The 13,603-nt window shown below is 54.4% G+C and overlaps 2 protein-coding genes across 3 annotated transcripts; one reads left to right on the top strand and one right to left on the bottom strand.

Moving 5' to 3' along the window:
• Positions 1-4,422: 4,422 nt before the first annotated feature.
• Positions 4,423-8,677, top strand: CDC20 (cell division cycle 20). The gene is made up of 11 exons (XM_012511325.2): positions 4,423-4,500; positions 4,661-4,890; positions 4,984-5,132; positions 5,219-5,315; positions 5,459-5,587; positions 5,683-5,879; positions 5,989-6,083; positions 6,223-6,451; positions 6,604-6,729; positions 7,678-7,795; positions 8,428-8,677. Exons 2-11 carry the CDS (start codon positions 4,710-4,712, stop codon positions 8,604-8,606), a joined length of 1,500 nt encoding a protein of 499 aa, XP_012366779.2. The 5' UTR covers positions 4,423-4,500; positions 4,661-4,709; the 3' UTR covers positions 8,607-8,677.
• Positions 8,678-8,882: 205 nt separating this feature from the next.
• On the bottom strand, positions 8,883-13,559 carry ELOVL1 (ELOVL fatty acid elongase 1). 2 transcript variants are annotated; one of them, XM_030823669.1, is made up of 8 exons: positions 13,381-13,559; positions 11,025-11,084; positions 10,662-10,852; positions 10,404-10,484; positions 10,214-10,270; positions 10,018-10,123; positions 9,800-9,936; positions 8,883-9,613 (listed from the first exon to the last, which is right to left on the bottom strand). In XM_030823669.1, the coding sequence occupies exons 2-8, from the start codon at positions 11,068-11,070 to the stop codon at positions 9,392-9,394; spliced, it is 840 nt and encodes a 279-aa protein (XP_030679529.1). In that variant the 5' UTR covers positions 11,071-11,084; positions 13,381-13,559; the 3' UTR covers positions 8,883-9,391. The 2 variants fall into 2 exon arrangements, with proteins under 2 accessions (XP_030679529.1, XP_003278665.1); XM_003278617.4 differs by lacking the exon at positions 13,381-13,559 and adding an exon at positions 11,729-13,110 and having other exon boundaries at positions 8,890-9,613.
• Between the last annotated feature and the right edge of the window lie 44 nt (positions 13,560-13,603).

Below are 13,603 nucleotides of genomic sequence, written 5' to 3' on the forward strand. Positions count from 1 at the left end.
GTCGCCCAGGCTGGAGTGCAGTGGCACGATCTCGGCCTACTGCAAGCTCCGCCTCCCAGGTTCATGCCATTCTCCTGCCTCAGCCTCCTGAGTAGCTGAGACTACAGGCGCCCGCCACCACGCCTGGCTAATTTTTTAATATATTTTTCGTAGGACGGGGTTTCACCATGTTAGCCAGGATGGTCTCCATCTCCTGACCCCGTGATCTGCCCTCCTCAGCCTCCCAAAGTGCTGGGATTACAGGCGTGAGCCACCGCGCAGGCCTGTTTTCTGTATTTTTTTTTTTCAGATACGTTCATATATATATCACCTTTTCAAGGCTATTTCCATCCAGAATAACCTTGGTTTGCCAGGGCCAATAGAAAGAAGTCACAAAATCGCCTTTAGTCAAATTTGTGTGTTTGCTTTCTTCTATAATTCCAATACCTCCACCATCAACGACTTGAGATAGCTGCCAAGGTGTTATTATATAATCAGTGCCAGTGTCTTCATTCATTCTACAACGAAGGCTGTCACTTCACACTTGGAAGGTTGCACAGCGGCCAGGCAGAGGCGCTCCTCACTTCCTAGGTGGGGCGGCCGGGCAGAGGCGCTCCTCACTTCCCAGACGGGGTGGCGGTCGGGCAGAGGCACTCCTCACTTCCCAGACGGGGCGGCCCGGGCAGAGGCACTCCCTACATTGCAGACGATGGGTGGCCAGGCAGAGACGCTCCTCACTTCCTAGACTGGGTGGCGGCCGGGCAGAGGCGCTCCTCACTTCCCATATGGGGCGGCCAGGCAGAGGGGCTCCTCACATCCCAGGCGATGGGCGGCCAGGCAGAGACGCTCCTCACTTCCTAGACGGGGTGGCGGCCGGGCAGAGGCTGTAATCTTAGCACTTTGGGAGGCCAAGGCAGGCGGCTGGGAGGTGGAGGTTGTAGCGAGCCGAGACCACGCCACTGCACTCCAGCCTGGGCAACATTGAGCACTGAGTGAGCGAGGCTCCGTCTGTAATCCCAGCACTTCGGGAGGCCGAGGTGGGCAGATCACTCGAGGTCAGGAGTTGGAGACCAGCCTGGCCAACACGGTGAAACCCCGCCTCCACCAAAAACACAAAAACCAGCCAGGCGTGGTGGTGTGCGCCTGCAATCCCAGGTACTCCGCAGGCCGAGGCAGGAGAATCACGGGAGCCCGAGGCAGGGAGGCTGCAGTGAGCCAAGATTACACTGCCGCACTCCAGCCTGGGTAACAGAGGGAGGCCGTCCCTAAAGGGAAGGAAGGAGGGAAGGAGGGAGGGAGGGAAGGAAGGAAGGAGGGAAGGAAGGAGGGAAGGAAGGAAGGAAGGGCTCTGTATTTTTTTAGAGACAAGATGATACTATGTTGCCCAGACTAGTCCCAAACTCATGGGCTCAAGCAATCCTCTGGCCTTGGCCTTCCAAAGTGCTGGGATTACAAGTGTAAGCCACCACACCCAGCCAGATGTTGAAGTCTTAACTCCCAGTACTTCAAATATGACCTTATTAGGAAATAGGGTCACTGCAGATATAATTAGTTAAGATGAGGTCAGGGCCCTAATTCAATATGATTGGTATTCTTATAAAAAGAGAAAATTAGACACATATACACATAGAAAGAAAGCCAAGTGAAGATGAAGGCAGAGAACAGGGCGATTCTTCTATAAACCAAGGAATAACAAAGATTGCTGGCAAACCACCACCAGAAGCCAGGGGAGAGGCATGGAACAGATTCTTCCTCACAGTTCTCACACAACTCTCATGACACCTTGATCTGGAACTTCCAACCTCCAGAATTGTGAGACAACCAATTTCTGTCATTTAAGCCAGTTTGTGGTACATGTAAGCCAGTTTGTGGTACATGTAAGCCAGTTTGTGGTACATGTATGCCAGTTTGTGGTACTTTGTTACAGTAACTCTAGCAAACGAATACAGAGGATATCAGGGGATGGGCTACGCAAGTGGCCTATATCTGCCAGCTTCCTGTTCTCCCTATTTCATTCTTTCTGCAACTCCTCCAAAATGGATCTCAAGCACCCACTTTCCTGATCCTGTTCTCTCCAAAGTCATCGGTGATTTGATTTTCAATGGCCAAATCTGACCCTTTCTGTCATCATTCCACTTGACTACATATATTAGAGTATCTCCCACTTCAAGATCCATGTCTGGATAATTTCCATTGCCTTCCTTCATTCATTTATTATTATTATTATTTTGAGACAAAGTCTCCCTCTGTCACCCAGGCTAGAGTGCAGGGGCGCAATGTCGCTCACTACAACCTCCGCCTCCCAGGTTCGAGCGATTCCCCTGCCTCAGCCTCCCGAGTAGCTGGAATTACAGGCGTGCACCACCGCACCTGCTAATTTTGTACTTTTAGTAGAGACAGGGTTTCGCCACATTGGCCCGACTAGTCTTGAACTACTGACCTCAAGTGATCTGCCCGTCTCGGCCTCCCAAAGTGATGGGATTACAGGAGTGAACCACCACACCCGGCCCAAATCCTTTATTTTTAAATGTACAAATTCCCTGAGGCTATACCCTTTATCCTTCTCTACAGCTACCACCAGAAGTTGCAAATTATTGCCATATTCCCCCTCTCAGATGTTTTATTTGATCCTTCGCTACACAGAAACCCCACAGGTACCACAATGCCTAGCAGATGAAGTCCAAAGTCTTTAGGTTAACATTTAAGACCCTGACCAACTTGACATGAGACAACCTTTTCTATGTTTTCTGGGAACTCCCCACCTCTAACCTAAGCATATCCAATTCCTTATTTTCCAAGGTAATTGGAAATAGAGAATGCAAAGGCTTCAAGTCAAAGATAATAACATTATCTGTCAGCATCGGAGTGGACTTTAGGCTAATGATTGAAAATGATTTTTCCAGCCTCTTTCTGGGACAGTATAGCGTATTGTTAAGATTGCAGGGATTAGTCAGATAGTTTGAATCCTGGGCTCCCCTACTTATTATTGGCTGCATGCCTTTGGGCAAGTTTCTAATCTTTCTGACCCAGTTTCTTTTTTCTGTAAAGGGAAGATAGAGTATCTATCTGCCTTATGGGATTAAGGATTGAACTCGATAATGTATGTAAACTTTTTTTTTTTTTTTTCCGAGACAGAGTCTCGCTCTGTTGCCCAGGCTGGAGTGCAGTAGCGCGATCTCGGCTCACTGCAAGCTCCGCCTCCCGGGTTCACGCCATTCTCCTGCCTCAGCCTCTCGAGTAGCTGGAACTACAGGCGCCCGCCGCCCCCACCTCCCCCCCGGCTATTTTTTTGTATTTTTAGTAGAGACGGGGTTTCACCCTGTTAGCCAGGATGGTCTCGATCTTCTGACCTCGTGATCTGCCTGCCTCGGCCTCCCAAAGTGCTGGGATTACAAGCGTGAGCCACCGCGCCTGGCCTGTAAACTGTTTTAACACAGTAGTTAGATGGTCCATAAATGGTACCATTATTATTTTTATGATTGCTGCTCCACCTCTGAGCACATTCATACAATTCACTCAAGTCGTTATTAGAGCACTAGATTGAGTGGGAGTCAGACCTGGATTCCCACAAACTTCTTTGTATGTCCTCGGGCGCATCCCTTCCCTGGGCCTCCGTTTCTCCATCTGTAAAATATGGATTTGTTGTCGGGGTGGGGAGGGTGCACCACGCACAGGTTAGACTAATGGATCTCTAAAGTCCTCACATCTTTAAAGCCCCAAGGGGGTAAGCCACAGTGCCTCCTGTAGGGTAGTCTAAGCTTATCTTCCAGATAGGCAGGTTTGAATACCGATCCTTTTTCTTGACCTTAAGGAATTCATTCACCTTTTTCAACCTCATTTCCCTGTTTGTAAAACAACATCAAACGAGACAAACACACGTTACTTCCTTTCTAGCAGGGTTCCCACCCGGCGCCAAGCAAAAGTGGAATGTACCCTAAGTAGCTCTGGCCTTCTTCCTGCTCCCAAGCTTCCCAATTCCGTCCCCTGCCCCGCTGCCGCCCGCGGCTCTCCTTCCCCTTCTAGGAACGGCTCAAGCGCCTTGGGCACTCCATCCGGTTCTGCACCGAGTTCTGCATCATAAATACGACCCTCGTGTAGGATTTAAGTGTGAACTTCTGCAGGTTCTCGGACCCTGAAGCACCCGGGGCCAGACATTCCGAGCTCGCGGCGGTAGAGGGGACGCAGAAGGGCGAACCGAGACGACTCGAGGACGCTGAGGCAGCGCAGGCCCCACCCGGCCCCACCCGGCCCCACCCGGCCCCGGCCGGCTTTCCAGCGATAGTCCTCTGGCGCCGGCTCCCAGCCTCTCTCGCACCCTTCAAATCGCGCTCCGCGGCTAGACTCTCGTGATAGCTGAGACTTGCCCCGGAAGGCCCGCCCCCTGCGCTGGAGAGGCCAATGGGCGAGGGCAACGGTTGCGACGGTTGGGTTTTGAAGGAGCCAATAGGCGCTCGGAGCGGAGAGTTTAAGAGGCGTAAACCAGGCGTGTTAAAGCCGGTCGGAATTGCTCCGGAGGGCACGGTGAGAGGCGGCGGGGCTGAGCCGAGGTGGGGCCGTGGCCGGGGGAAGGGGGTGCTAGGCCGGAAGGGGCTGCAGCCGAGGGTGGCCCTGATTGTGTGGCCGGCCAGGAGCGAAGGGGTCCCATGCTGTCCCCTGAGCACCGTCGCCTCCTTTCCTCCAGGGCTCCGTAGGCACCAACTGCAAGGACCCCTCCCCCTGCGGGCGCTCTCATGGCACAGTTCGCGTTCGAGAGTGACCTGCACTCGCTGCTTCAGCTGGATGCACCCATCCCCAATGCACCCCCTGCGCGCTGGCAGCGCAAAGCCAAGGAAGCCGCAGGCCCGGCCCCCTCACCCATGCGGGCTGCCAACCGATCCCACAGCGCCGGCAGGACTCCGGGCCGAACTCCTGGTCAGTGAGGTGCCAAAGGGACTGAGTGAGAGCAGCCTTCATACTTTCTCCCCGGGGAGCCTGGTCAGACTGTCTTCTCTTTCTCCGCCCCAGGCAAATCCAGTTCCAAGGTTCAGACCACTCCTAGCAAACCTGGCGGTGACCGCTATATCCCCCATCGCAGTGCTGCCCAGATGGAGGTGGCCAGCTTCCTCTTGAGCAAGGAGAACCAGCCTGAAAACAGCCAGACGCCCACCAAGAAGGTATGTGTCCCAGAGGGGCTTAAGGCACGAGACCTGACTGTTCTTTGGATAATACCATCTTGCCTCTCCACTACCCTTTATGCCAGGAACATCAGAAAGCCTGGGCTTTGAACCTGAACGGTTTTGATGTAGAGGAAGCCAAGATCCTTCGGCTCAGTGGAAAACCACAAAATGCGCCAGAGGGTAAGACCCGAAGTTCCTGGTTCCTGGAGGGAGGTGTCAGTTCATCTCCAGGGCTGAGCACAGATATCTGTCTGCTCTTCCTAAGATTGAGGGCAAGGGAGGTGTTGATTTTCCCAGCGTCTAGACTCACTCCGTTGCCACAGGTTACCAGAACAGACTGAAAGTACTCTACAGCCAAAAGGCCACTCCTGGCTCCAGCCGGAAGACCTGCCGTTACATTCCTTCCCTGCCAGACCGTATCCTGGATGCGCCTGAAATCCGAAATGACTATTGTAAGTGCATCCTTTTCCTCGCCTCGTGGATGGAGAAAGAGGGCCTGGGACCACACAAACAAGGAAGCTCATGCTCTTCTCTCTGCCTCTGACAGACCTGAACCTTGTGGATTGGAGCTCTGGGAATGTACTGGCCGTGGCACTGGACAACAGTGTTTACCTGTGGAGCGCAAGCTCTGGTGACATCCTGCAGCTTTTGCAAATGGAGCAGCCTGGGGAATATGTATCCTCTGTGGCCTGGATCAAAGAGGGCAACTACTTGGCTGTGGGCACCAGCAGTGCTGAGGTGCAGGTGAGACGTGTCCTGTGCTGTCATTCTCACCAGTCCCAATGGGCTTGCACAGCTGGAGGATATTAATGCCAAGTCCCAATCTCTGATCCTAGTGGGCTTCTCTCTCTAGCTATGGGATGTGCAGCAGCAGAAACGGCTTCGAAATATGACCAGTCACTCTGCCCGAGTGGGCTCCCTAAGCTGGAACAGCTATATCCTGTCCAGGTCAGTGGTTTTTGTTGGTCTATGGTAGTCTGATATTTGCCCACCCTACCCTTGACTGTACACCCCTGAACTGAACCAGCTCTGGCTTGCTTGCATTTGGTGCTGCCACAGAACCTGATTCCCTTCTTTCCTCCTCCAGTGGTTCACGTTCTGGCCACATCCACCACCATGATGTTCGGGTAGCAGAACACCATGTGGCCACACTGAGTGGCCACAGCCAGGAAGTGTGTGGGCTGCGCTGGGCCCCAGATGGACGACATTTGGCCAGTGGTGGCAATGATAACTTGGTCAATGTGTGGCCTAGTGCTCCTGGAGAGGGTGGCTGGGTTCCTCTGCAGACATTCACCCAGCATCAAGGGGCTGTCAAGGTGAGTAGGGTTGGGCTGAAGCCTCTGCAGACCCTCACCTATAACCTGGGGACTGTTAAGGGGAGAAGGGATGGTAGGATTGGACTGGGTTAGGTTAATCTGTGACCCCTAGAGCTCCTAGTACCTGCTGACCCCACCTTTATTCCATCTAGGCCGTAGCATGGTGTCCCTGGCAGTCCAATGTACTGGCAACAGGAGGGGGCACCAGTGATCGACACATTCGCATCTGGAACGTGTGCTCTGGGGCCTGTCTGAGTGCCGTGGATGCCCATTCCCAGGTAATCTTTTGCCTATTCCTGCCTCTCCCACATGCATTCTTACTGGGCAACTACATTCACTCCAATGGCTTCACCAACTCTATGCTCTGGTGATTCCCAAACTTCTAACTCAGCTCTCACTCATGAGCTTCATTTCCAGCAGTCTGTGGCTATCTCCAATCCTATGTCCTATAGGCACCACCACCTTGATCTGTCCCAAATTAACCTTGTCACTTCCCCTTGCCTCCCTGAAATGTGTTCCTTCCTGTCTCACATTGCTTTGGAATGGCAGAACCTGCTCAGAAATCTGAAAAACCTCCTAGAATTTTTCATCCTCCTCACCAGGATCTATCAGTTTTACCTCAAAATATCATTGACATCTGTCCCCTCCCCTCAACCTCATCCTTCCAAGTGGAGGCCCACTACAATGGCTTCCTCATTGGTGTCAAGCATTCTTTGTTATCTCCTGCAATGCATCCTCCATGTTGTGGTCTGTTATACTGTACTGTCCTTAAACCTGTGATGGCTTCCCATCACTTATGGCATATAATCCAAATCCATTAGAAAGATACTTGAGGCTGTCTCCTTCCACTCCCCCCACATTCAGCCTTCACTGTAGATATGGACTCTAGAGCCAGATGGCCCAAGTTAAAATTCTGGCTCTGCCATCTACTAAACTTGAATGTGACCTTTGGCAACCTACTGAACTTCCTTCTGATTGATTCCTCATCTATACAATGGATAATGCAGATGCTCCCTGATTTAAGTCCCAGTAAACCACTGTAAAATTAAAAAATGGTTATGTCAGGGAGTGTCTATAATTTGCCTCTCAAGGAACTTTTGTATGGACTGTGATCATTCAACTCTGAGTCTGGAGCATGTGGCAGGGTGCCTAACACTAGAGTGGGCTCAGTTCTGATTTAAGTAGCCTTGGCTATATGTCATGCCCATACCAGCTCCTCTCCACAGGTGTGCTCCATCCTCTGGTCTCCCCACTACAAGGAGCTCATCTCAGGCCATGGCTTTGCACAGAACCAGCTAGTTATTTGGAAGTACCCAACCATGGCCAAGGTGGCTGAACTCAAAGGTAAGTGGCTAGGTGAAAAGCTGGACATAAAAGGCCACGTAATATATGACTGAAATGTCCAGAATAGGCAAATCCAGAGGAAAAAAAACATTAATGGTTGCCAGGGGCTGAGGAGAGAGGGTAATGGGAAGTGTTGAAAATGTCTTAAGTTTTATCAGTTGTACAATTTTGTGAATATACTAAAAACCACTAAACTGTACACTTTAATAGGATGCATTTTATGGCGTGTGAATTATATCTCAGTAACACCATTGAAAAAAAGGGAGGAGGCCAGGCATGGTGGCTCATGCCTGTAATCCCAGCACTTTGGGAGGCCGAGGGCAGATCATGAGGTCAGGAGATAGAGACAATCCTGGCTAACACGGTGAAACCCTGTCTCTACTAAAAAATACAAAAAATTAGCCAGGCGTGGTGGCGAGTGCCTGTAGTCCCAGCTACTCGGGAGGCTGAGGCAGGAAAATGGCGTGAACCCGGGAGGCGGAGCTTGCAGTGAGCCGAGATCGTGCCACTGCACTCCAGCCTGGGTGACAGAGCAAGTCTCAAAAAACAAAAAGGCCGGTGGCCCAGTGCCTCCTTTATGGGAGGGCTATGGCCACATCAGCATTCGTATGTACTGTTCTCATTTGCTCCAGGTCACACATCCCGGGTCCTGAGTCTGACCATGAGCCCAGATGGGGCCACAGTGGCATCCGCAGCAGCAGATGAGACCCTGAGGCTATGGCGCTGTTTTGAGTTGGACCCTGCGCGGCGGCGGGAGCGGGAGAAGGCCAGTGCAGCCAAAAGCAGCCTCATCCACCAAGGCATCCGCTGAAGACCAACCCATCACCTCAGTTGTTTTTTATTTTTCTAATAAAGTCATGTCTCCCTTCATGTTTTCTTTTTTTTAATCTGTTTCAGCTAATGCCTTTCTTCTTTCATGACCTTCCATGTCCCAGCAGCCTTCCTAGGGGCTCTACTCTACTGGGATCAGAGAGCTAGATATGTCCTGTGGGAGCCTGGACCATCCATCCCTTTTGTTTGTGGACAGGGCTAAGCATGTTGTGTTCCCCCACCTCCTCCATTCACATATGTATACACACAGCCTCTGTGGTTTCCTGTCACTTTTAATTAAGACACAAGTGAGTAAGCAGCCTCCACAGGCTGTATTCCCAGGCCCCCGCCCACCCTGACCTTTGGCCCAGAAGCTACTGCTTCAGTGTGTGGGGTGGAGAAGTGAGACTGGGTCCACAGTGACATTATTGCTGACCTCTTCTGTGTGAGGAAAAAGGCCACGAGACCCTTGTGGGGCCAGCCCTGAGTGCTCCTCTCCCAAGTTTAAGGCAGGGAGGGGGAAATAACTGTACAGCCCTTTTAGCCCCCAGCTCTGGAGTGGCAAACAGCAATGAGGCCACATCCCTGGAGCTGCCCGGGGGAAGTGGGTGAGGAACCAAAGCCATGGTCCCTGTAGAGCAGCTGTGGGGAGGGGAGGGCCAGTCCCCTGCTCAGTCCTGACCACATAAGCCTTGGTCACAGGTGTAGGTGGAGAGGGCACTGACGGACGCTGCCCAAGGTGCAGTCCTGAGGCACTTAGGTGGGCGCCTATCTAGGCCATGCTTCTCAGTTGGCCTTGACCTTGGCAATACCTGGAGCTCCATTTTGCTGAAGTGCACGGGGCAGCCGCTTGCCCTTGGTATAAGAGTGATACCAGAAGTTGGAGAACAGCACGAAGAAGATGGTGCCATACATCCAGATGAGGTGAATAATGACTGGGTACTGGTAGTTACAGCTGGACATAAAGTAGTACTGGGAGATGTGCAGTGAGACCAGGACAAACTGGATCTAGGACAGAGAAAGACCAGGGTCAGAGGGAATAGTGAGAGGACTAGAGGGAAAGAGAGGGTAGAGAAAGAGACAAACGTTGAGTAGGGAGAGATGGGGTCAAAGGTGAGACAGACTGGATAAAGGCAGGATCCAGGCTAGGAATGTGGGGGGATGGTTATAGGTAAGTCAGGCCAAGCCCCTCACCAGCTGAATGGCTGTCATGTGCTTTTTCCACCAAAGGTAGGGTTGTGCCACAGGGCCAAAGGCAGACAATCCGTAGTACAGGTACATTATGACATGCACAGAAGAGTTTATCATGGCATGGAAAGAGCCCATTCCTCCTGTGAGTGGACAATAAGACAGGGTCAGCAGAGTCCAGCCTCTGGTGCCCACCCTTTCCCATAGTGGCCTTCACCACTCACCCGGGGCAATCTTTACCCCCCACCACCAGCTCCAGGGAAGCACAGAGTGATGGAAGACATGTAGGAAGGTCACCTGCCCGTCTTTCTTTCGGAGAATAAAGATCACCTGAGAGAAGAGTGAGGGAAGGGGATTCAGAACCTGGGTTTCTCCACCTCATTCTCCCCCCAAGTTCTCACATCTCATGTAACTACTCACCGTGTCCATCAGCTCAATGAACTTGGAGAAGAGGAAGAGCCAGGCCACCCGAACCATCTGCAAGAAGTTGGGATAGCCTTAGGACCTCATACACTATTCTAAGAGCCTCCCTAAACTGGGCCTTGAGCACAGGCCCCAAACTGGTCCTATCTACCAGGTTGCTTATGACCTAGCCCCAGCCCCTACTTACCCTAAGTGCCTCAGGGCTGTTGGAATAGTCCACAGGGTCACAGCGCCAGGTATAGGTGCTCAGCCAGCCTGACATCAGGAACTAGGAAGGGATGTGGATTAGACCACCAGAGTTCTCCCTTCCTAGCCATCCCTCCCCTTTGCTAGCTGAGGACATGGATCTGAACCTCTCTGGAAAGGAGAAATGCCATGCTCTGGCTCTATGGCCTACTCCTTATCCTGCTGACAGAAATTAAAGCCTGGCATCCCAGGGGCCCACCTCATAGACAATGTAGAGGGAGAGTGCCACCAGTGAGAAGTTGTAGACAATCATGAAGCCACGGAGCTGGAAGGGCTTCCGATTAGCCATGATGCGAGGCCCAAGTGAGAGAACGAAGTACACGTAGGTCAGGAGGATGGAGGTCATTAGCAAGGGGGACCCCATCAGAGGGTAGCCCTGGATCCGGGGATCTATGAATAAGGGTCAAAGGAATCAGGAAGAGTCACAGGATTCGAAGGGTCTACAGACATGAGGTCAGGTCACAGGGTCAAGGGGTTCATAGGAACCCTCCATTAGAAGACAGTCCTAGATCCAGGGATCCCGGGAAAGAAGGGAGGAAAGGGCTGGTGGATAGCGTCTTACCTGCGTGCTTCATCATCTCTTGGTACAAGTTCACAACAGCCTCCATCCTGGCTAAGGACTCTGGGGAGGTACAGAGGGCAGATGTCAGACAGAGCCCACTGCACACCCCCATCCCACAGAGATAAGACACAGAACCAGACAAGACAACTCCCAATGCCTCATTGCAGAAAGGACAGAACAGTGAAAGGAAGGAATTACTGGGAACTAGGGGGAGGAGGCAGTTTGGTTGAGGCATCTGCTCCCCACACATCCTGCCTGCCTGGGAAGAGCTGTTCCACCTTTCCTCTCCACACCTTACTCTCCTCTCCTCTCCACAGTTTTACCTCCTGGCCTCCCTTCCCCTCTTCCTCCACAAGATAACTCTCAATTCCAGGTCTCTTACTGGAGACTTACCTTCTCACCAACAGGGAGCTCTTGAACTCCATCTCCCTTCCTCACCCGAGTCCCTCACCTCCCCAGCTCTGGGTCTTTCTTCTCTCTAGGGATTCTCCCCTTCAACCTCTCCTCTCCTACCCTCTCCTCTTCCCATCCCTCTGGACCCTTCCTGGAACTCTCTTCTCCCCAGGGTCCCTCCTGTCCCTGCCAGGACTCTCACCTCCCTGGGCCCTTCTGTCCCTCCAGAACCTTATCCTGGGATTCCTCCTTGCCTGTGCTGGGACACTTATCTCCCTACGTTTCTCCTCTGCCTTCCCCGGGGCTCTCACCTCCAGCCTCTCCTCTCCAGCGCTCTCCTCTCTCCTCTGGCAGAGCCCTTCCTCTCCTGGAGCCTGGCTCTTTCAGACTCCTGCCCCGGCGGCTCCACCTGTCTGACTAGATCTGGCAGCAGCCCCGCCCTCTGCCCGCCCCCGCTGTACTGTGCAGGGGGTGGAGGGTGGGTCTGGGCCACAGGTCAGTGCCTGGGGGAGCAGGACCCACCAGGATTGGGAAAGCCAAGTAAAGCCCCAGACTCACCACCCATCCACCCACGTGGGACCAGCCTGGTGACCTAAGGTCCTAGATTCTGAGCCAGAAACCTCCTCCGACCCCAGCCCCAGCCCCAGCCCTCTCCCAAAGCACTGCTGAAAATCCACACCCAGCATCCTCTCCTAAGCCGGCCATAACTGCTCAGTTTGTCCTACTTCAGAATGGGTACAATCACTCTTCCCTTCCTGGGAAGGGCAGGGAAGCCAGTGGCATGTGAAGGGGTTGGGGAGTGGGGCAGGTCGCAGGAATCTTCCCCTCTCTCAGGGAGGGGCCCCGTTGGACTAGGCCCCCTCCCCCTCAGGGCCTGAAGGAATGTCGGGGGAAGGCTCCCAGGGACACAAAAGCCTCTGGCCAGACCCAGGAGAGCATGATACTGACAGTCCCTCAGGGACAAGGCATTCTTGGAACAGAGCAGGGCCCAGGGCAGCAGGTGCCCCAGACTCCCTGCTTCCAGAGAAGCACCTGTGCAGGTGCCAAGTGAAGAGGCGCATCTCTGACACCTCCCCGCCCCGCACACCCCTCACCTCCAGGAGGCCCGGCTTCTTTAGGCCCACCGTGGTCAGGCCCCAAGCCTGCGGTCCACACCCACCTCTCACCCAGCTCTCCACCCTCAACGGCGAAGGCACCACGCCGAGAGCTGGCACACACGTCTCCTGCCTGACACACCACGCAACACCTCCGTGGGCTGACACGCATGGCTCCCAGCCCTCACGCAGCTCGGCCACCGCCCAGGTACACGCACGGGCTCACCCGCGGGGCCACTCACACACGTGTGCGCGCTGCCTGGCCACGCTCGGATCCCCTCCTTACTTGCTCCCCCACCATCGGGCTTGCTGGCCTCCCATCGCCGGCAGGGCCCAGGCCGAGGAGAGGGCGCCAACACCGGTTCCTCCCCGACACATGGGAGCCAGCCAGCCTGTTATCTCTCAACCACCAGCCCCCAAGATCAACCCACACACCCAGCAGGCCAGGAGGGACCAAGGCTCCTGGGAGGACCTCTCCCCAGGCTGCAGGAAAATCTGGGTGTGTCCCTCGTCGGGGAACTCAGCCCGTCCCTTCCTTCCTTTAAGATGGATGGAAGGGAAAAGGAGCCTGGCAAAGTTAGGGTAGCGGGTAGACGGAGGGGAGAGGAGGAGGGAGACGGGTAAATGCAGGGGTGGTGGAGGAAAGCCCGGGTGTAGGCAAATGGGGGCCAGAGACGGGGGTGTGGGGGAGGGAGGGTGCTGGCGAGGCCCGGCCCCAGGGAGCTGGGACCTCCCACCCACTGGCCCCGGGAACAGCCTCGCCCACAGCCTGGGCAGGGCAGGGCAGGGCAGGGCTGGGCCGGGCTGGGCCGGGCTGGCCAGGCAGGGGGCGCCGGCACGTGGAGAGCCCGTGGAAGGTCCAGACTCACCCGTAGGGGCCAGGCGGGCAACGGCGGAGCGCTCGGAGGGAGCAGGGCCAGAGAGAAGTCCCCGGGGCCAGCCTGCCTGCCTGCCACTTCCTCATCTGCTGGGCCGACTTTCTGTCACCAGAGGGGGAGGGGCGGGCCGCGCGGGGGGCGCCCGCTGATTGGGCGGCCGGCGGGGCCGGAGGCCGGCAGCGCAGGCTCGGCCGGGGCGGGGGCAGGGGCGGGC

This window comes from Nomascus leucogenys, chromosome 12, assembly GCF_006542625.1.
Source record: "Nomascus leucogenys isolate Asia chromosome 12, Asia_NLE_v1, whole genome shotgun sequence".
NCBI classification, from domain to species: Eukaryota; Metazoa; Chordata; class Mammalia; order Primates; family Hylobatidae; genus Nomascus; species Nomascus leucogenys.